Source organism: Peromyscus maniculatus, chromosome X, assembly GCF_049852395.1.
Source record: "Peromyscus maniculatus bairdii isolate BWxNUB_F1_BW_parent chromosome X, HU_Pman_BW_mat_3.1, whole genome shotgun sequence".
NCBI lineage: Eukaryota > Metazoa > Chordata > Mammalia > Rodentia > Cricetidae > Peromyscus > Peromyscus maniculatus.
Genome location: NC_134875.1, coordinates 123,822,051 through 123,844,491, shown reverse-complemented (window position 1 = coordinate 123,844,491; position 22,441 = coordinate 123,822,051). Strand labels below are relative to the sequence as shown.

The following is a 22,441-nucleotide window of genomic DNA, read 5'->3' as shown; positions in this document are numbered from 1 at the left end:
CGCGCCAGCCTTTTTTATATGGGAAAAGAAAATGGCCACAAAAACAATTTAGGGACATTCTCCTGAGTGACACCCTCATGTGTAGAATAATTACCAGTACTGTAATAAATTCACATAATAATAATAATAATAATAATAATAATCACACCTATTGTGGGGATTCAACATAACAATGAGACATGTCACACCTGATAGGAGAGGGCGTGCAGGCTCAGATGAACTCTACATCTACATGTGATGGTTCCAAGAACTAGGTCCTTTCTACTTGGGAAAAACTGTAAAATCTTTGTTTCTTTTTCTTTCATTTGAGACAGCCATGGGACATTCTTCTTGATATGCTTTCTCCCTTGAACTGGATCATAAGAATAAAAGGCCTTGTTCCTGTGAACTGTGCCTTTGTCGGATTCTTCTGATAAGAGAGCATAAGAACCCCGAGATATGGTTTGAACTTGAAACCCTGACATCTGCCAAAAGAGGCCTGTGAATATCTAATTAAAAGACTAGCATGGTCGGGCAGTGATGGCGCAGGCCTTTAATACCAGCACTTGGGAGGCAGAGACAGGCAGATCTCTGTGAGTCTGGGGCCAGCCTGGTCTACAGAGCGAGTTCCAGGACAGGCTCCAAAGCTACACAGAGAAACCCTGGGGTGGGTGGGGTAGGGGGGGGGAAAGACTAGCATGATGGCCAATATCTATAATCCCAGCATCAAAGAAAGATGTGAGGATCACAAGATCAAGGCAGGATCAGGTAATTGTCTTAAAAACCAAAAGAAGAAATTTAAGAAAGAACGTAGGAAGGAAAGAAAGAGCATGGTTTGCTGTTCATTTTCATCAAAGTATGTTTATAACTTTTTTTTTTCCTATCAGCAGTGTGCTGGAAAACACAAGTTATTTATACCAGAGGCAGTTTATCACTTTTGGCTATTACCTTTTATGGTGGTTGTGGAGATTGAGGGAGATTCAAGTCTCTTTCCTAGCGGTTCTGGCCCAATTACAGGGTACTTTATCATCTTGACTCCTTCCTCCCGTCTTCTCCAATGGTATCGTCCACTCGGACCAATACTGCCTTCCTTGCCTGACTTTACACCCTCATCCCAGTGGTACCTTTCAAGGAGGGGATTGTACCATCTTGACTCCTACCGGCTCTTGCTCAATTTGTCTCGATATTAGATTAGGATACAACTCGGTGCTCACGGATAAGGGGATTCCTTTTGCTTAGCTAAATTCTTCACATGCACAGACCTACAGAGTGCAGTTCCTAAGACGAGCTTCTTCCGGCTGCTTGCCTTCGAGAGGGACGTGAACGCCCCGTCCCCCGCCCCGCCTTCTGTGAACCTCCAGCTGTACGGAATAGGTGTCAAGATGGCGGCCCTCACAGAGAACTGTCGTGGCGCGGCCATGCTTGTCTCCTGATAACGTCACCCACAGCCTAAGTCTCTGCAGATCCCTAAATGCTCCTTGTTCAGTGTGAGTAGACTGCAATCATTCAGCCCTTATGATTGTGTGCAAAAATCAAAGGCTCTAGAAGGTGCAATAACCGGGCAAGGACAGGAAACGGAAATGCGGTTTAAGTCTCTTGGCGCGCAGCGCTAAAGTGAGTGCTAGAGGGTTTATGGCGTGCAGGTCACTCAGCTGATTTTCAAATGATGTCTTTGTTGCATTTGTATGTGTGTGTGTTGGGAGGTGAGAAACTGCCAATTTTTGATGACATTGGTGGGGAATGAAAGCGAATGGGAATCTGTGTGGATTAGGAACAAGGACCTCTGGGGTGTTCAGGTTAGCTTCAAACATCTTGTCTCGATACTGTGTTTGGATTTTTCTTCATCAGTCTCTACAGAAGCATGCTACTTTGTTGATCCTCTTTTGATGTGCTTTTGTTTTCCCTCCCTCCCTCCCTCCCTCCCTCCCTCCCTCCCTCCCTCCCTCCCTCCCTCCCTCCCTCCCTCCCTCTCTCCCTCTCTTCCTTCCTTTTTGAGACTGATTCTCAGTGCTACCATGTCTGGCAAGCCTCTATTTTCTGTTTCCCTAAATTTTGACTCTTAGCTGTACTATTTTAATCTTTTGCTAACTTATAAATTGAGTGTCAATTATTAATGTTCAGCCTTTATTTTAAAAACAGTAACAACACATACTTCTGCTTGAATCTTTTCTAGCCTACAATACCAGCAATGGGAGGCTGAGACAGGAGGATTGCTGCAAGTTTGAGGCCAACCTAAGGCTACACAGTGAGATAAAACAAAATCAATCTAGCAGTATTTTGTATACATCATCTTATCATTGAGCTTTATGGTCAATCGTATTGACTGATTCTTTTTAAAAATTTTATTACTTCTATAGAGGGGAAGCTCCTGCCAAAGGGCAGATGAGGAGGTCATAAGGCAATGTGGAGGTCAGAGGACAACTTTGTTGAATTGGTTCTCTCCTTCCACGTTTACATGGGTTTCAAGATTGACTCAGGTCGTCAGTCTTTTGTCACACCTCACCTACCCTGGTTGATTTTTTTTGATGTACTTTTGGGAGGGTTTACTATTATTATTATTGGCATGGAGTTTTGCTAGCCTATTGGTTCAAGTAATACTCCTGTATTTCAGCCTTCTATGTAGGTAGGACTCCAGACATGTGCCTTGCTAAGGTTTGACATTTTTTACAGATCGACTAATGCTGTGTCTATGTGACTATTTTGCATTTGTCAATTTTGGTCTTTTTAAATTTGTTTTTTTTTAAATAATTTATTTTTATTTCATGTTCATTCATGTTTTGCCTGCATGTATGTAAGTATGAATGTATTAGATCCCCTGAAACTGGAAATTACAGTTGTGAGCTACCATGTGGGTGCTGGAAATTGAACTCCGGTCCTCTGGAAGAGCAGCTAGTGCTCTTAACTGCTAAACCATCTCTCCCACCTTTTTTTTTTCCAAGACAGAATTTCTCTGGGTAGCCTTGGCTGTCCTGGAACTCAATCTGTAGATCAGTCTGACCTGGAGCTCACAGAGATCTGCCTGCCTCTGCCTGCCAAGTGCTGGGATTGAAGGCATGAGCTACCACTGCCAGCCTTGTTTTTTCCCAGTGTCAGAGCTTTTTAGGAGGATGCGGGGAGGGGGGAAGGGGAGATGGGGGGAAATGGGACAGAAGAGAGTGTGGCCAGGCCTGGGAAGAAACACATGAGGAGGAGAGGGGGAGGGGGAGAGAGCAGAAAGGGGCCTTGTTTGTTTTTAATTTAATTTAATAATAGAAAGGGCCTTTCTGTGTACCCCGGCCTGTTTTGTAGTGCTGGGATACAGATGTGCACACGTGCACTACTATGGTTGTTCTTTCTAGCCTTTTATATGTATGAATGTTTTGCCTGTGGATCATGTGCACCTTTAGTGCCTCAAGAGTCCAGAAGAGGGTGTCAGATCCCCTGGGACTGGAGTTACAGGCAGTTGGGAGCCACCTGTGTGTGCTCCCTGTGGAAGAGCAGCCAGTGCTCTTAACTGCTGAGCCAACTCTCCTGGCCCCAGCTCATTTTTGTTTTTAAAGAATAGACTTCTGTAATTGCATAGGTCCAGGTCCTGTAGCAAGTTTATTCTTTTTTAAGGTCTAAAAAAAGATTTATTTTATTTTTAATTTTGTATATTTGTCTGTGTAAGTGTATGCCATATGTCTGCAGGTGCTCTCAGAGACTAGCTGGATTTACAGGAACTGATTTCTGGGTTATCTAGATGAGCACTGAGTACTCTTAACAGCCATTTTAAGAGCAAGTGCTCTTAACTGCTGAGCCATTTCTCCAGCCCTGCAAATTTATTGCTATTTTATTATTTATAATAATATCATAATATTTAAGTATTATTTATTATATGTATTGCTATTTTATGAATGGATTTTAAAAATCATTTACATTTTCCCATAACTATTATTAAGAAAAAAAATGCTCTTCTAGCCAGGCGATGGTGGTGTATACCTTTAATCCCAGCACTTAGGAGGCAGAGACAGGAGGATTTCTGTGAGTTTGAAGCTAGCCTGATCTACAGAGAGAGTTCTAGGACATCCAGGGCTACATGGAGAAACCCTGTTTGGAAAAACAAAAAAACAAAATAACAACAAAAAAACATGCTCTTCTAATATTATCTTGTATCAGTTCTTTATCAGTATAAATTAGGAGTCCTAGTAGCCTTTCAGCAGAGCCTGCTAGATAATCTCAGCACTAAAAAGGCAAATGCAGGAGGATCACCACAAGTTCCAGGCCTGCTTGGTTTACATTAGTGAGTTCTAGGCCAGCCAGGGCTATGTATTAAAGACCCTGTCCAAAAGGAAGAAGAAAAAAATCATGGAGCTAGAGAGGTTCAGCCATTAAAAGCACTTGATGCTCATGCAGAGGACCTGGGTTTGGTTCCCAGCATCTACATGCAGCTCACAGGGGTTCTGATGCCCTATTCTAGCCTCTGTGGGCACTGTACACATATGTACATGCATACATGTAAATAAATACTCATACACATAAACTAAAAATAAATAAAAGATCATATTGTCAAAGAAAGCTACAATTATAATTCTCAATATTTACTCTGATCATATCATAGAATTTACAAAACAATGTTGAGTTCTAGTGGACATCTCTTTTTTTTTTTTGTAGGTGGGTTTTCTCTGTCCCGCCAGTCAGTTCTGTCCTGCCAGTTGGCTCCCCAAATAACCACACAGAGACTTATTATTAATTATAAATACTTGACCAATAGGTTAGGCTTGTTACTAACTGGGTCTTTCAACTTAAATTAACCCACATTTTCTACCACATGGCAGTACCTTTTTTTTAGGACAGCATATTTATCTCCTGCTTTCTCTGCATCTGAGTTGGCGACCCACATTTCTTCTTCCTAGTGTTCTTCCAGTTTGGCTTTCCTGCCTAATCTCTATCTGCCTAGCTAGATAAAGTTAGCCCTTTATTAAACTAGTGAGAGCAATACACATTCAGAGTGTACAAAAGAATTATTCCACAGCATTTTTTATTTGTTGTTTTTTTGAGACATGGTCTCATTATACAGATCTGATTCACCTAGAATTTGCTATGTGGATCATTTGCTCTCAAACACATGGAAATCTGCCTGTCTCTGCCTCCTGAGAGCTGGGATTAAAGACACGTGTCACCAGCCAGGTGGTGACATGTGTCACCAGCCCTGTCTCAAAAAACAAAAACAAAAACAAAACAAAAACAAAAACAAAAGATATGTGCCACCATTCCTGGCCTGGTCATTAATTCGTCAACTAACTGGTTAATGAATTGCAGTGCTGGGGATAAAACCCAGGGCCGTATGTGTAAATGATAATGCTGTACTATATTGAACTACATTGCAGCTCATTAAATACACAAAATAAAAACTTCTTTAATTGTGTAAGTCCATCCACTTTAGAAGTTTATTCTTTTTTTTAAAGTGTGTGTGTGTGTGTGGGGGGGGGTGGGGGGTGGGTGTGGGTGTGGGTGTGGGTGTATTGTTAGGAATTGAATCCAGGGCCTCATGCTGACTGACCTATACCTTCAACCCTATTTACTAATTTTACTAACAGTAGCTCATCATTCTGCTTTTTGGGCAATGTTTCATAAGTAATTTTTGCTTCATATGAGTTACTTAGCTCTTACCTGATTTTAGTTGAAAATTTTAAAGATTTATTTACTTATTATGTATACAGTGTTTTGCTTGCACACCAGAAGAGGGCACCAGGTCTCATTATAGATGGTTGTGAGCCACCATGTGATTGCAAGGAATTGAACTTAGGACCTCCGGAAGAGCAGCCAGTGCTCTTAACTAATGAGCCATCTCTCCAGCCTTTTGTTTGTTTGGTTTTTTTTTAAGACAGTGTCTCACTATGTAGCTCTGGCTGCTCTGGAACTCACTATGTAGATCAAGTTGACCTTAAATTCACAGAGATCTATCTGCCTGCCTCTCCCACCCTAGTGCTGGGATTAAAGGCAGGCACTACCATGCCCGCCTTAGTTTGAACTTTTATTAGTAGTTATGGTTGCTGAATTGTATAAGATGCTTTATTTTTATTTATGTTTTTTTGAGACAGGGTTTCTCGTGTAGCTTTGTGCCTTTCCTGGAACTCACTCTGTAGACCAGGCTGGCCTCGAACTCACAGAGATCCGTCTGCCTCTGCCTCTCAAGTGCTGGGACTTAAGACGTGCGCCACCACCCCCTGGCTTCTTGCTAGATCTTATAACTTAATTTAACCTGTTTCTCTTCACCTGTATTTTGTCTCAGGGCTTTTTACCTTTCTTTCATTCTGTATGCCCTACTATGTGTCTGTCTGTCTGGCAGCTGCTTGGCTGGCTAACCCCGGCATCTCTCTCTCTTTCTCCCTCATTCTCTCTCCTTTCACTTCTCTTCCTCCTACTACTTATTTTCTCTGCTGCCAGCCCCACTTATCCCTCTACTGCCTAGCTATTGACCAATCACCTTTTTATTAGACCAATCAGGTGCCTTAGGCAGGCAGATAAAACACAACGCATCTTTACATAATTAAACAAATGCAGCATAAACAAAAGTAACACACCTTTACATAATGAAAGTAATATTCCACAACATAAACAAATGTAACACATCTTTACATAGTTAAAGTAATATTCCACATTTCCTCCTTTTGGTCTAAGTAAAAGGGAAGAGTTTTAACTTTAACATAGAGTTTAACTTTAACATTAACTATATACAATGAGAACAATTATCAAGTAAGAATTATATTTACAATATCTAGTTCATTTGCATTTGGCAAATTTAGAGAAAATACTCTGTTATCTGTCCTATCTTGGTGAGTCCTAAGTTTTGTACCTAATTTATCTTCTATCGTAACTAAGGAAAACTGTAGCTATAACTATCTAGTCTTCAACTCCATCAAAAACTCTAAAAAGGATATAATATTACCTGAGTAAACAGAAAACACAGATCAAGCAACTTCCAAAACCATAGAAATGACAGAGACATCTGGCTGCCTGGACACTCTAAGTTTCCTCTGCAACACTGAGGCACCCATCTTCAGCCTACATGCCTAGAATATCTTGTAGACTTTTCTATGAAGAAGGAATTTTGAAGGACTGTCCCTGCCTTGTCTTAGCAACTTTGGCAGTCTTTTTCCTTTGTGTCCTGCAGAATATATGACAGACTTCTCTATGAAGCAGGAATTTTGAAGGACTGTCCTGTCTTGTCTTGGCAGAGTTTGGCAGTCACTTTTCTTTGTGTCCTGCATGTCCAGTTTGGACGGTATACCATTGTAAGTTTTTTTTTTTGTTTACTCTTTGATCTTTGGGGTCTGCCATCCAGCTCCCAAATAAATACATGGAGACTTATTCTTTCTTATGAAGAATAAAAAAAATACCCTCTTAGTCAAGAGTAGTTTGCCTTATCTAGGCCCTTCAATTGGAATGATGGTCTCTTCTTTTTGGGACCCCCTATCTCAGGAAAAAAATACTGGGTTCACATGAGTAAAGTCTCTGAAAAGACACCTGAGTTGCTTCTAGCTGCAGCTGACAGCCTGGCTGGATCAGGGCAGGGGAGTGCAGCTCCTAATGGATGCACCAGAGAATAATGGGCTCAGCTCATTCTGTTGAGTGTGAATATTGTAATCCACCCACAGTAAATCTCAGTTGGTGGTGTTTAGCTCTGTGAGGTCAGTGTGTGAAATGACATGGTGTGGTGGTTTGGGTGAGAATGGCCCCCAGAGGCACATATATTTGAATGTTTGGTCCCCAATTGAGGTGTGGCCTTGCTGGAATAGGTGTGGTCTTGTTGGAGGAGGTTGTGTCACTGGGGGTGGGATTTGAGGTTTCCATACCAGGTCCAACTTCTGGTTCTGTAGGCAACTTTCAGATCAGTGGGAGCTTTCAGCTACTGCTCAAGTACTGTACCAGCCTGCTGCCATGCTCCCCACCAAGATGTTCATGGACTAGCCCTCTGAAACTATAAGCAAGCCTCAGTTAAATGCTTTACTCTATGAGTTGCTTGGGTCATGATGTGTCCTTACAGCAATAGAACAGTAACTAAGACACATGGATGGTGTTGTTTTAGGGTTTCTTTCTTCTGTCTCTGTGGACTCATTGAACTTTACAACTTACTAGAGGCTTGCAGAATCTTCTACACTCTTCAGCTCTTCAGCTTTGGAAGTAGGGGCTGAGGTCCTGGGTGAACATGTCAGCGAATGAGAAATCACCCCAGAGATTTCCTGCCTTGATTTCAGAAGAACCCAGTAGATCAGCTGAGGTAAGATGTCCCCCCCATTTTTTTTATTTTATTCTTTTTCTTCTTTTTCAATGCTGGGGGTGTAGGCAGGTTCTAGAAATGCTCTACAACCCTGCTGCATTCTTGGGCTTGTTGTTTTTTTAGCTGTTTTTTTGTTTTGTTTTGTTTTTCAAGACAGGGTTTCTCTGTGTAACAGTCCTGGCTGTCCTGAAACTTGCCCTATAGACCAGGCTGGCCTCGAACTCACAAAGATCCACCTGCTTCTGCCTTCCAAGTGCTGGTCTTAAAGGCGTGTGCCACCATCACCTGGCTTGTTTTGTTTTCAAGTAGAACTCTGTTGTAGGATATTAGTACACTATGTAAAGATGTATTGCTGTGATTGGTGTAATAAAAAGGTGAATGGCCATAGCTAGGCAGAAGGTGTACGTGGGACTTCCAGGCAGAGAGAGAACTCTGGGAAGAAGAAAGGTAGAGTTGCCAGACAGACACAGAGGAAGCAGGGTGGGAAGTATGGAGATGAGGTAATGAGCCACGAGGAAGAACGTAGATTAAAAAATATGGGTTAGGTTATAAGAACTAGTTAGGAACAGGACTAAGCCAAGGCTGAGCTTTCATAATTAATAAAAAGTCTCCATGTCATTATTTGCGGGATGGCAGTCCCAACAAAAAAGTACCACTACATTTATCACTCCAACATGGGGCATAACCACACAGAGAAGTCATGCCAGCAGGCACCACTGCAGTCGCCACCTGGGCCTCTCTGTGAGCACTCACAACAGTTGGTTGCCACTCATGGGGACTCAGGAAAGTGGGCTTAGCAACTTCCCAGAACTTTGGTGGTAAATGTGACTCCCACTTGCATGAGACTAGGCTCCCAGGGAACTGAGGGGAGTGAAGCCAGCCACCAGAGGTGCACAGTGGAAGCCCTAGCTACCACCTAAGAGTTTAAGATTTGTCTTATGTGGTCAGAAAATGTGTAAGTACTAAAGCTAGGTCCAGACACAGAAATCCTCTAAAAAGGTACAGTATACTTAAAAATGTGCTTAGGTGCTGAAGAAAGAAAAGAAAATGGGTGTAAACAGTCATAAAAAATAAATAGCTTAAAAATAAAAAAATAAAGTCTTTAAAGAGAGAGTAAAATAATATATGTTTAAAAAAAGCCACATAAGGATGGGAAATACCATAACATAGGGCATGTGGATCATATATAGTGCTTTGTTAACTTTAAATATTTTAAATGCTAATAAGCAAAAATGACAGCTACTGAGAGACATTGGATTGTGAAAAGAGCTGCTAAATTAAACCAGCCTGTATATTTTGGGGGATGTTTTAACTTTAAAATGGAAGTCAGAAAATATGTTGTGTTGGGGAAGAGGTTTTGCTTTTGTTTTCATAGGAAACAAAAAGCTATGGATTTCTTCAAAGTTAAAAAAGATCCGATTTGATTAGGAAAGACCTTCTGAGGATCTTAGCTGCAGACATAAGGAAGGAAGGCAGAAAAGACTATAGGACAGGTGACATGTATGCTGATCTCTGCATGGGAATAGCTCTGAGACTGGATGAGATGATAAATCTTGTTAGCTACAGAGTCCTCATGACTTATTACATGCCACCCTTTCAAATGGCATGGATAGAGAGCTATATTACAGTTTGGTTATGTAGTTGAAATGGACTTATGCTCAAACATAGAACAAAAAATCATCTTTAGCTGACTTCTACACACTGCTCATTCTATACTTGTGTTCATACAGATATATATGTTACCTTTAAAAGTTTGTGTATTTTCAGAAAAAGAAATGACCAGACACCAATAAAGACAAATAGCCCAGGTGATCCAGCCCCTTAGAATGCTTCTGTTGAAGTTTCCTCAAAATTCTGCATCTAGAACAACTTCAAAGCTGCTAGCTGGGAGGGTTCAGCCTCACAGACTACTCTAGCTAGGACTTCAGATAAGCCCTGTACTTTTCATTGTACAGAGACTGGACAACAAATGTTACATCTAGTTTTCCCAGGACTTGACCATTATCTCAAATTTCTCAGGTTTCCCTAAAGATGCCAATGCCCCCAGGCAACAGGAAATAATTTAAAGAACATGATGTTCACATTCCCAAGAGGTGGGATAGGTGGTTTTGGTCATTCTGTGGGTTATGGATGTTTGTCATTATTTAGGAGGGTTGGTTGCAAATTGTTACTGGTCATGGTAAGAGAGTAAACTAAGCAAGGAAGGTTAGATTCCTTTTTTTTTCTTTTTGAGACAGGGTTTCTCTGTGTAGCTTTGGAGCCTGTCCTGGAACTTACTCTGTAGATCAGGCTGGCCTCGAACTCACAGAGATCCGCCTGCCTCTGCCTCCCAAATGCTGGGATTAAAGGCATGCACCACCTCTACCCAACGGGGAGGTTAGATTCAATGATCTCTTTCAGAAAAAAATGGGGATATAGAAATTATAGAATTAAAGGTTAGATTATTGAATCTACTTTTAAACTAAAAAATTAATTAATCTGAAATATTTTATATTGGTATGGATTTTTGTGTATTTATGCAAATTTAAGGGTGTTATAACACACTCTATATATGTTTATACTCTTGTTTAAGGTATTGTACCTATACAGCTCATTTAAAAATGTGATGTAAAGTTCTAGTCTTTGGAAGCTATTTAGGATAATAAAGAAACACAGGTTAGTAGTTAGTCATCCATAACAATCAAACTTATAGTTATGTTAGGCATGCTTTCAAGGTCAAACAGATATATTTTACATAGATAGATGGTCTTCAAACCTACAGAATATAGCATTTAAGATGTTTTAATTACATAAGGCTTTTCATGACAATGAGACACTACTCCTGGCAGCACCAATTTACTTCAAAAAATGGATGATGGACATTGAAGAACTTCCATATGGAGTTTGCTTTCTTTGTGACAAAGTTAGCCACTGGGCAAGAATCTGCCCTTGCCTTGACTGCTGACAGTATGCTGTCCAAATTCAACAAGCAAGACACAAAAGAAGGCAACTGCTAAACTTTGCCAAGACAAGGTAGGACAGTTCTTCAAAATTCCTGCTTCATAGAAAAGTCTATCAGATATTCGATGTCTTTAGGTCGAAGATGGATGCCCCAGTGTTGCAGAGGAAACTTCAGTGACTGTCTAGGCAGCCAACTGTTTCTGTCATTTCTTACAATTTTTGGAAGTCATTTGTTTGCACTTCCTGTTTACTCAGGTAATATTATAAACTTCTCAGGTCTCTTATGGTGTTGAAGATGAGATAGTTATTAGTTACAGCTTTCCTTGTTAACCAAAATCAGAAAAAAAAACTCACAAGAGATGTAAAGTGTATAAGATTGAGAGATATGCCAGGCAGTGGTGGCGCACACCTTTAATCCCAGCACATGGGAGGCAGAGCCAGGCAGATCTCTATGAGTTCGAGGCCAGCCTGATCTACAGAGTGAGTTCCAGGAAAGGCGCAAAGCTACACAGAGAAACCCTGTCTCGAAAAACAAAAACAAACAATCAAAAAAAAAAAAAAAGATTTAGAGACATAAAAGCTAAAGTTGTTTAAGAAAATATTATAATGTCTAAAAGGATATTTTAAGGCTGGTAATATAAGATATGATAGAACGTGAATTATGTACAAAACTTTGGACTCACCAAGATAGGATAGATAATGAAGTATTTTCTCTGAATTTGCCAAATGCAAATGGACTGGACATTGTGAATGTAATTCTTACCTGATAATTGTTCTTACTGTATATAGTTTTTCCATGTTAGAGTTAAAATCTTTCCATTTTATTTAGACAAAAGGGGCAATGTTGTGGGATATTTGTACACTGTGTGAAAATGTGTTGTTGTTATTGGTGTAATAAAAAACTGAACAGCTAATAGCTAGGCAGGAGTTATAAGAGGGACTTCCAGGCAGAGAGAGAACTCTGGAAAGAAGAAAGGTGGTATTGCTGGCAGACACAGAGAGGAAACAGGAAGTGCAAGATGAAAGAGAGAGAACACCATGTGATAGAATGAAGATTAATATAAACGGGTTAATTTAAATTGTAAGAGTTAGTTGAGACAAGCCTAAGCTAAAGAGCTTTATTTAAGCTCATAATTAATAAATAAGTTTCTGGGTCATTATTTGTGGGCTGGTGGTCCAAAGATAGTCCAACAAAAAAGCTTGCTACAGAGCTCAGCATAGATTTATTAAAGAAAAGTGAAAAAGAACTCCCAAGGGTGAGAGGGGATACAATGGAGAATACTCTGTTTGGGGTTTTTGAGACAGGATCTTGCTATGTAGCCTTGGCTGGCCTTGAACTCATGGCATTCCTCTTGCCTCAGTCTCCAACGTGCTGGAATCACTAGTGTGTGCCACCATATCTGGGTATGTGTCTCTTTCGAAGTAATTATAGATTCAGTTGCAGTGTGTGGTTTACTCAGTTTCCCCTAGTAGTAATCCTGTGAAACCTTTGTAGATCGTTTCTTGGATTCTCACATACAGAACATTTCCATGGCCACAAGGATCTCTCCTTTTTTTTCCCATGCTGGGGGAAGGAATCTATGTGAAGTCTATGCAAATACTCTATTACTGAACTGCACCTGTGTCTCTTATTTTATCTTTAAAAGCCAAGACCACTGGGCGGTGGTGGTGCACACCTATAATCCTAGCTCTCGGGAGGCAGAGGCAGGTGGATCTCCATGACATGAGTTTGAGGCCATCCTGGTCTACAAAGTGAGTTCCAGGACATCCACAGCGGGTACACAGAGAAACTAAAAGAAAAAAGAGGATATATATATATATATATATATATATATATATATATATATATATATATATATAATAAAGTATTTATCTATTTATTTTTAAAAAAGCCAAGACTACTTCCTTTCTGTCTCTTAATCACTGACAACCATTAATGTGTTCTCTAATGCAGTACAGATGCATTATTTCAAGAATGTTATATAATCAGACCATGCACTATGTGCATTTTGGGGATTTATTCTTTTTGCTCTGAATAATTTTCTATAACTTCATACAGATTGCTGTATGTGACACATGTGACACAGTAGATTGTTCATTTTTTTTTTTTTTGGTTTTTTGAGACAGGGTTTCTCTGTGTAGCTTTGCGCTTTTCCTGGATCTCATTCTGTAGACCAGGCTGGCCTCGAATTCACAAAGATCTGCCTGGCTCTGCCTCCCAAGTGCTGGGATTAAAGGCATGCACTACCACCGCTGGGCGTTCATTCTTATTCTAAGTAATATTCCATGGTGTGGATAGAACACATTTTAGCCATTCCTTGGTTAAAGAATATCTTAGTTGTTTCTGTTGTACACTGCAAGGGAACAGTAGACTACTTGAGCTAGAGTACCGAGGAGACATAAAAGGTATATACTGGCTGGGCAGTGGTGGTGCACACCTATAATCCTAGCTCTCGGGAGGCAGAGGTAGGTGGATCTCTGTGAGTTTGAGGCCAGCCTGGGCTACAGAGTGAGTTCCAGGGAAGGTGAAAAGATACACAGAGAAAACCTGTCTCAAAAAAACCAAAAGAAAAAGAAAAAAAGAAAAAAAAGGAATATACCTGTCATTTGCAGTAAAGTGGGTGGAACTGAAGAACATTATGTTAAGTAAATAAGCCAGATGTAGGAATTCTACATAGTCTCTTACATGTGGATGTTATAAATGGTAATTGGAATGTACAATAGTGATTAATAGAGGCTGGGAAAGGTAGAGAGAAGAGTATATACAATGGAAGATAACATAGCCAGTACCCAAACACAATTAGATGGTAATCTTTCTTTAAAATTTTTTTTGCAGCTCTCAAACTTAATATTTAGCTGAGGACAACTTTGAACTTCTAATTTTCTTGCCTCTGCCTCCCGAGGATTACAGATATGTTAGGATTACAGATATGCATCACCACACCTGGTTTTATGGAGCACTGGGGATAGAACCCATGGCTTTGTGCATTTAAACAAGCCACATCCTAGACCCATAGCATACTTTTCTTGTCATACTGTAGTATATGTAGTTTGCTGAATTCACATTCTGTGTTCAAACCTTCCTGTCTTGTGATCTAACTCCATAGTCCCCAGGATATTATTATTGTTTTGAGATAGGGTCTCTATGTAGTTGAGACTGGCCTTGAACTCTTGATCCTTTTGCTTCTACCTTACAAGTGGTGGAATTATAGGTGTGGGAGACCACATTCAACATTTTCTTTGAGTCTCTGTATAGTACAGGTCAGCCTAGAATTATGTAGCTCAGGCTGGCCTCAAGCTCATATTCTTTCTTCATATATTATATATACACATATGTGATTTATCTTACACAGCTGGAGAGCAAACCTAGGACCTTCTACATTCTAGGCAAGCATCTTAGCATTGAGCTACATCCTCAGTCCTTTTCAGTTTCTCTATCTCTCTCTTTTTTTTCCAAGACAGGGTTTCTCTGTGTAGTTTTGGAGCCTGTCCTGGATCTCGCTCTGTAGACCAGGCTGGCCTCGAACTCACAGAGATCTGCCTGGCTCTGCCTCCTGAGTACTGGGATTAAAGGTGTGTGCCACCACTGCCCAGCCTCTTTTTCTTTTTTTGAATCTGAGTCTTACTATACCGCCCAAGCTGGCCTGGAACTTACTATGTATATCCCACTCTGGCCTCAAACTCACAATCCTTCTGCCTCTGCCTCTTGAGTTCTAGGATTATAGGAGTGTGCCACTATACTTGGAAGCTTACTTTATATACCTAATTTTTAGTGTGTGTTTATGTGTGTTGCCATGGTGAATATGTAGAAGTCAAGAAGACAACCTGTGAGAGTTGGTTCTCTCCTTCTTCTGTGTGGGTTCAGGGAATGAATTCATTTTATTTTGGTTTGGTGGCAAAGGATCTTACCCACTGAGCAATCTTGCCAACCTTCTTTTTTATACATACATATATACATACATACACACATACAGTGTGTGTGTGCATGTCAAATTATCACATAGTACCAAGTAAGTTTGTACAAATAAAATAATATTCCTATGACATGTAAGGTTCCAAGTTCAAGACATAGCCCTAATACATGTGTGTGTGTGTATGTGTGTGTGTTTGTGTGTGTGTGTTTTGTTTTGTTTCATTTCAGAGAAGGTTTCCTGTAGCCCAGGCTTACCTGAAACCTGCTGTGTAGCTAAGGATGGCACTGATCTTCCCATCTCCTCCTCCTCAGTACAAGGTGCTACTGTCAGTCTAATAATTAGTAAGTTAACAGGTGCCAGAGCTTTTCAGAGTTCCTCTCTATAGTACAGTATCAAGTAAGACATGGACCAAGGTATCCATCATGGCTCTTTCCATTCAGCTCCCAATGGGGCTCCATTGAGAAGATTAGTACCTATGTGTTCTCCCTAACGTGCCCCTGCTCTGATCACTGTAGACTGTCATTACAGGGATCTGTGTCATTTGAGGATGTGGCTGTGGATTTCACCCAACAAGAGTGGCACAGACTGGACTCTACCCAGAGGAACATGCACAAGGATGTGATGCTGGAGACCTACAGTCACTTGGCATCTGTGGGTGAGGATGAGTGTGTCTGGGTAACCCCTGGGAGCATATGGTTCCTGTCCTATATGCCACCACTGCAGTTTAGTGATATATTAGTTTTAGATTGAAGAGTTACAGCTGAAAAAAAAAGAGTTACAGCTGAATGATCAGTTTAGGACTCCAGGAAGAATGTGTTCTCATATCCCCAAATGTAAGGTTTAAATGGGCCCCTTCCTTGTGCAGCTCATGAAAGATGTACCTTCCTCCTCCATCAGATGCCCTAAAGCTCAAACTTCTTGGCCCATGTCCTGTGCCATTTCCCATTAACAGGCCTCTGCGTGGCCAAACCGGACATGATCTTTAAGTTGGAGAGAGGAGAAGAACTGTGGATATTAGAAGAGGAATCTTCAGGCCGTAATTACTCAGGTGAGTGAGCAAGAACCAGAAACACTGAACACATGGGAATCCAGACCCCAGGAATTTAGGTCAAAGGGCATCCTTATGTAATATTTTTCAGGAATCGTTTTAGAGCCTTGGGCTCTTTGAAATAAAGACAGAAAGTTTACATGCTTCAGTAAATTAAATTACTAAACAAAATTATCTACCCCAATATTATGCTCACATCTTAGTACTAGTGTATTTTGATATTTATAATGTTATCTGTTGTACTTACTGATCTCTGCCTCATGTTAGAAATTTATTCTTCCATTTCTTATATTCTTGGTTGTGAGCCTAGCCTTTAACGGCTGAGCCACCTCTCCAGCCCTGTCCTTCCATTTCTTAATTTGCTGTTGATGTCTTCTGATGTCAGGCATCTGTTCATATATTCAATTAATTATCTACCAAAACTTAAAGGGCTGTCAAATGTGTGCTGGTCACATTCTAGGTACTGGGATCCAGCAGTGAATAAATAATATCTCTGTTCTCTTGGAGCTTGCAATCTAGTCAGGGAAGGCATCCAGAAACAAATAAATATGTAGTGTTTTGGTGTTTTGGATGATGAAAAGAAAAGCAGTCCAAATTAAGATAGACAGCCATTAATGTGCACTTTTAGGGACTATATCCAGGGAAAGGTTTTTGGTGAGGTCAACATTAGTGTACAAATGTCAGTGAAGTGAGAGACAGAGCTATGTATTTTTGGTGTGTTCTAGGAAGAGAATTGTGAATGTTGACCCTTACTTGAGAAATGTATCCTGGGACTAGTGAAGAGGTCTGTGAATTAGCAAGGGGGCAAATTGTAGGTGGATTTCTTTTTTCTTTCCTTTTCTTTTTTCTCTTTTGTTGTTTTTCTGAGACAGGTCTCACCGTACAGCCCAAGTTGTCCTGAAACTTGTGATCCTCCTGCTTCAGTCTCCCAATTACTGAGATTACTGGTTTGAATTACTGTGTCTAGCTCCAAATTATAGCATTATAAGACTATGTTAAGTGTTTTATATTATGACAGGGGAAGCCATTTGGGGATTTTACATGAATGAATGACACACATCTTGTTTTTAAAGGACCTCTGTCTCTGCTGTCTGGCAACAGTTCAATTGGGGGTAATGCCCTTGTACTGGAGAATAACATTTTTCAGTATCAGAGTATTCGAACTTTGAATCAAAATGTTGATTATAACAGATGTGAGGAAGACTTCCATGAAGAAACAGGTTTTGTTCAACATAAAAGGACTCATACCAGAGATAAAAACTTTGAATGTCATGAATGTGGAAAAGTATACTGCAGGAAATCTAACCTTGTTGAACATCTGAGAACACATACAGGGGAGAGGCCCTATGAGTGTGGTGAATGTACAAAGACTTTCAGTGCAAGGTCATACCTCATTGCTCATCAGAAAACTCACACGGGAGAAAAGCCCTTTGAATGTCATGAATGTAGAAAATCTTTTGGCAGGAAGTCACAACTCATTCTACATTGCAGAACACACACAGGAGAGAGGCCCTATGAATGTACTGAATGTGGGAAAACCTTTTCTGAGAAGGCAACCCTCACAATCCACCAGAGAACCCACACTGGTGAGAGGCCTTATAAATGCAATGAATGTGGTAAGACATTTCGTGTCAAGATATCTCTCACCCAGCACCTGAGAACTCACACAGGGGAGAAACCCTATGAATGTGGGGACTGTGGGAAAAACTTCCGAGCAAAGAAATCCTTAAACCAACATCAAAGAATTCACACAGGTGAGAAACCCTATGAGTGTGGAGAATGTGGGAAATTCTTCCGAATGAAAATGACTCTAAATAATCATCAAAGAACTCACACAGGTGAAAAACCCTATCATTGTAATGAATGTGGGAAAGCCTTCAGGGTACACTCATCTCTGGGAATCCATCAGAGAATCCATACTGGAGAGAAGCCCTATGAATGTAATAAATGTGGAAATGCTTTCTATGTGAAAGCTCGACTCATTGAGCATCAGCGTATTCATTCAGGAGAGAAACCCTATGAATGTAGTGACTGTGGGAAGATCTTTAGCATGAAGAAATCCCTTCGTCAACACAAGAGGACTCACACTGGTGAGAAGCCTTATGAATGTAGTGAATGTGGAAATGCTTTTTATGTGAAAGTGCGCCTCATTGAGCATCAGAGAATTCACACAGGAGAGAGGCCTTTTGAATGTCAGGAATGTGGAAAGGGCTTCTGTCGGAAAGCCCACCTCACAGAACACCAGAGAACTCACTTGGGCCGATCCCTGCTTTGTGCATTGGAGAAAGCTTCTTGAAGAGTCCCTCACTCCCAACACTGGGCCAAGCCCCTAGGGGCATCTAATCAAGCAGAACATGCAAAGCACATTTGCCACTGTTTGGTACTTAGACTGGTATAAAAATGTGTCTGATCCCTTTAGAGAATAGCTTAGTATTGCTTGCTTTTTTTTTGGAGACACTTTGTAGCCCAGGCTGGCCTTGAACTTTTGCCAGTCTTCTGAGTGCTTTGACAACAGGTGGGCAAAACAGTCTGTCTGTCTTTTTTCATTTGTATTTCTCAATTTAGTGATGAAGTTGAACATATTGTGTGATGATTAGCCATTTGAATATTTTTTTTTAAATCTGTACTGATTGCTTATATCTTTTGTTCACTGTTTCCTAATGAGAACTTTATCTTACTCTCTGGTTTAAATGTTGTTGGTGGTGTTATTGTTTAACATGTAAGCATATAAAGTCCTCATTCATGTGTTAAAATATCTTCTCTCAGATTACTCAGCTGGTTTTTCAATTTTGTTAACTCTTTTCTTGCACTAAAGTTTTATGTTTAAGCTATTGTCTGTTTTAAGGTGGTAATATTTATTTATACTTCCTCAAACATTTAAAATTTGAATCTACTGTGAGATTTTTTTGATATAGTATGGAGCCTGCAATGTATAATACTATTTTGTCATGTTAATTTTTTTACAGAAATTGTGTCACATTGTAGTTAAATGCTTAGCAAGCTGGCTTGTTTTCAATTACCTTCCTAAGATCTGTCCCTGTTGGTAACTTTAAGTCTTGTGCCAGTTATTAAGCTATTCTGTTCTTACTGTGAGTCCACCCTTCTAGAGTGTGCTTTGTTACTCTGAAACATATTCTGCCTTGTCAGCTGCTACCTTTTGGAACTTGGCTAATAAGATTCTGGATACAGCCAGCCTGTGGTGGCACATGCCTTTAACCCCAGCACTCAGGAGGCAAAGGCAGGTAGATCTCTGAGTTTGAGGCCATGCTGGTCTACAAAACCTAGGACAGCCAGGGCTACATGAAGAAACCCTGTCTTGGAAAAAAAAGGAAAAAGGAAAAAAAAGATACTAGATATATACTTTGGGCTAAAGACAAAGGGACTTGATCTTTTCCCCTTTCCATGAGCTCCTTGTTCATCCAAATGTTTTCCCAGAATCACTACACAGGGACAAAGGAGTTCCTGTTGGCAGTTTCATCAGATGCTCAACTCTGAAAGAAACAGCCTTGTGGTATTGTATCTTCTTGAGATAAGCATCAGCTGAATGATGTCACCACCTTAAACCTGTGAGCCCTAGCAATGTAGGACCCCTCCTATACCCTTCTAATTATTATTATTTTTTAATTAAAGATAGGGTCTCATTTTATAGCACAGGCTGGCTTAGAACTCAGGATTATCCTGTAGCTATCTCCCTTCCAAGTCTTGGTATCACAAGCATGTTCCTTCTTCTTTTAAATAATTCTGGTTTCATCCTTTGTTACTGATAACGGATGCTAGGCAGAAAGAGAAAGAAAGTATCCTCTGCAGCATCTACTTCCAGGAACCATTTCAGACATAAGAACATGTTAGCTGCCTCTGATAAAAATGGCCTGGTCAGTGGTCAATAATTGCCTGATAGATAAGGAATTTAAAACATTTGTTCGTTTGAGACAGGGTCTCACTATGTAGCTCTGGCTGGTCTGGAACTCATGATATAGATCAAGCTGTACTTAAACTCAGAGACTATAATAGAAAAATCTCTAAGGTATTTGTCATTAATTTTCAAGCACTGGCTTTCCATGTTTATAAAAAAAATCAACTAGCACTGGCCTTTCAATGAGGGATAACAGTCCATAAGCTGCTTGTAATGAATTGCAATGTTAAAGATGAACCAGTGACAGGCAGGGGCTCTAAACTGTTCCAAAGCTAATGAAATCAAAATGTAATCAGACAGCAATAGATATTAGTTATTGCTTCTTTGGCCCAAACTAACAAAACTAGAAGGTAAACTGGCAAAATACATGTAGTTATTATTATTATTTTAGAAATATCATGAATTCTAGGTCACCCAAACCAACTCTTAGCTGACTGTAAGGTTAACTCAAGTGATATTAAGGTTAAGCATTTTCTCCATGGTTGGCCCCAAAGGGTAGAGCTCTGCCTTCATGCCCAAGGCCCATGTCACTTTGAAAAGATGACAGTTTTGTGCCCCTTCAATAAAAACTACAAAGAACAAAGTGTTGCTGGGCAGTTTGGCCCTTAAATTGGTTCCCATGTATTTAAAAAGACATTAGAGACTGGTAAAGGAAATGGATTTATTAAATGTTTGAGCAAATCCCATAGCAAGACAGACTCCTAGTTTCCTTCCACCCTTCCTGTAGTATCACTGTAGTTTTGTAGAAGAAATGAAAGAAAAGCCAGAAGCTATGCACGTGTTAACCGAGATAAGCTGTCAAAACTATAAGAAATCTCTTCCCCAAAGGCAGATTCCTTCTCTGGTGTTTGCACACCAGTGCCTTTTAGTTTTTCCCCTCTCTCAGCATGGGGTTCTTGGGGGTCCATTGTTTTAGGATCCTTGTTTTCAAAGCAGAAGGGAAGGGCACAAATCTCTAACATATTCTCTTACTGGGGTTTCAACCTAGGGTAATGTTGAACGTGACCCTGGTCGCTCTCTTTGTTCTCTGTAGTGTGTTCCCCTTGTGCTCTGTTGAAAGTATAGCTTTCTCCTTTCCCTCTTTAAGTCTCCTGTCAGCTGCTGAGATCTCCAGCTTGTTTGCTGTGTTTTTTTTCTCAGACTCCAATAAATTGTCCTTGAGCTCTTTCTGTGTCTTTTAAAATTCTTTTATTTATGAGATCACGAACCTACAAAAGGGAACACTGTACCACCCATCCCCATGACATTACTGCCCTTGCCCAGTGGCTTTCTGCAGTTGCTACTTCCCTGATATCCTAAATGTTCTCATATGTTTGTGTGGCTAACAATTTCATAGCCAGTAAATTATTTGAAGTAGGTTTTCTGTGTTAAAACAACTGATATGTTTCCTTCTTGGGCTCTAATTGATGCAGAAGGTTTTCAGCTTTATTAATTATTGGACTTTTCCTGCCTTAAGCTGTATACATTACAATGTAAAGGGCAGTATGAGAAAGTTTCCACTTTCCACAGCCATCATTACTTATTATCAGTCCTCTAAATTTTTAACAAGTTTGTTCATTTACATGTCTATGTATAAACGTGCATAGATTTTTTCAAAATAGAATGATGTAATATGGTATCTGTGTGCACAAACCATTTTTAAAATTGTGTGTGTGTGTGTGTGTGTGTGTGTGTGTGTGTGTGTGTGTGTGTGTGTGTTTATGGGTGAGTGGGTACATGTGCTATAAAACTCACATGGAGATCAGGACAACTTTGCAGAGTCTGTTTTCTTCTTCCACTTGTATGTGGATTCTGGGAATTAGACTCAGGCTTCCAGGCTTGTACAGCAAATGCTTTTACCTGCTGATCCACCTCACTGACCCATAAAACCATTTTTATGTGAACAATATTCCTTTGGTTTTACATACATAATCACCATCTTAATTCTCTTCATTATTTTCTACATTTAACCCAGGATCATTTTCCTCTTGAAAAATTATTATGCAGACTTTACTCTCATACTGTCATGAGTGCTATACCAGAAACATAGACATATTTGTCTTTCTCCCCTGCCAGAATTTGAGTAATAAACTCACAAGTTATATATATATATATATATATATATATATATATATATATATATATATATATTTGCTGAGAGTCTGAATTTTGTTTATTTATTCATTTATTCATTTATTTATTTATTTACTTATTTATTTTCTTTTGAGGCAGGGTTTCTCTGTGTAGCGTTGGATGTCCTGGAACTCATTTTGTAGACCAGACTGGCCTTGAACTCTCAGAGATCTCTGTGAGTTCCTCCAAGTGCTAGGATTAAAGGTATGTGCCACAACCACCCAGCCAAACATAACTTCTTTACTCTGATTTTAGTTACTAATGTTAACTCTTTTTTTTTTTTTCGGTTTTTC

At 40.0% G+C, this 22,441-nt stretch overlaps 1 protein-coding gene across 3 annotated transcripts; it reads left to right on the top strand.

The window, feature by feature from the left end:
- Nucleotides 1–1,115: 1,115 nt before the first annotated feature.
- Nucleotides 1,116–21,206, top strand: Znf157 (zinc finger protein 157). 3 transcript variants are annotated; one of them, XM_006991417.4, is made up of 5 exons: nucleotides 1,116–1,466; nucleotides 8,030–8,221; nucleotides 15,604–15,730; nucleotides 16,028–16,123; nucleotides 17,197–21,206. In XM_006991417.4, the coding sequence occupies exons 2-5, from the start codon at nucleotides 8,150–8,152 to the stop codon at nucleotides 18,417–18,419; spliced, it is 1,518 nt and encodes a 505-aa protein (XP_006991479.1). In that variant the 5' UTR covers nucleotides 1,116–1,466; nucleotides 8,030–8,149; the 3' UTR covers nucleotides 18,420–21,206. The 3 variants fall into 3 exon arrangements, with proteins under 3 accessions (XP_006991479.1, XP_042124745.1, XP_042124746.1); XM_042268811.2 differs by having other exon boundaries at nucleotides 1,116–1,593; XM_042268812.2 differs by lacking the exons at nucleotides 1,116–1,466; nucleotides 8,030–8,221 and having other exon boundaries at nucleotides 13,011–15,730; nucleotides 15,973–16,123.
- Nucleotides 21,207–22,441: the final 1,235 nt, after the last annotated feature.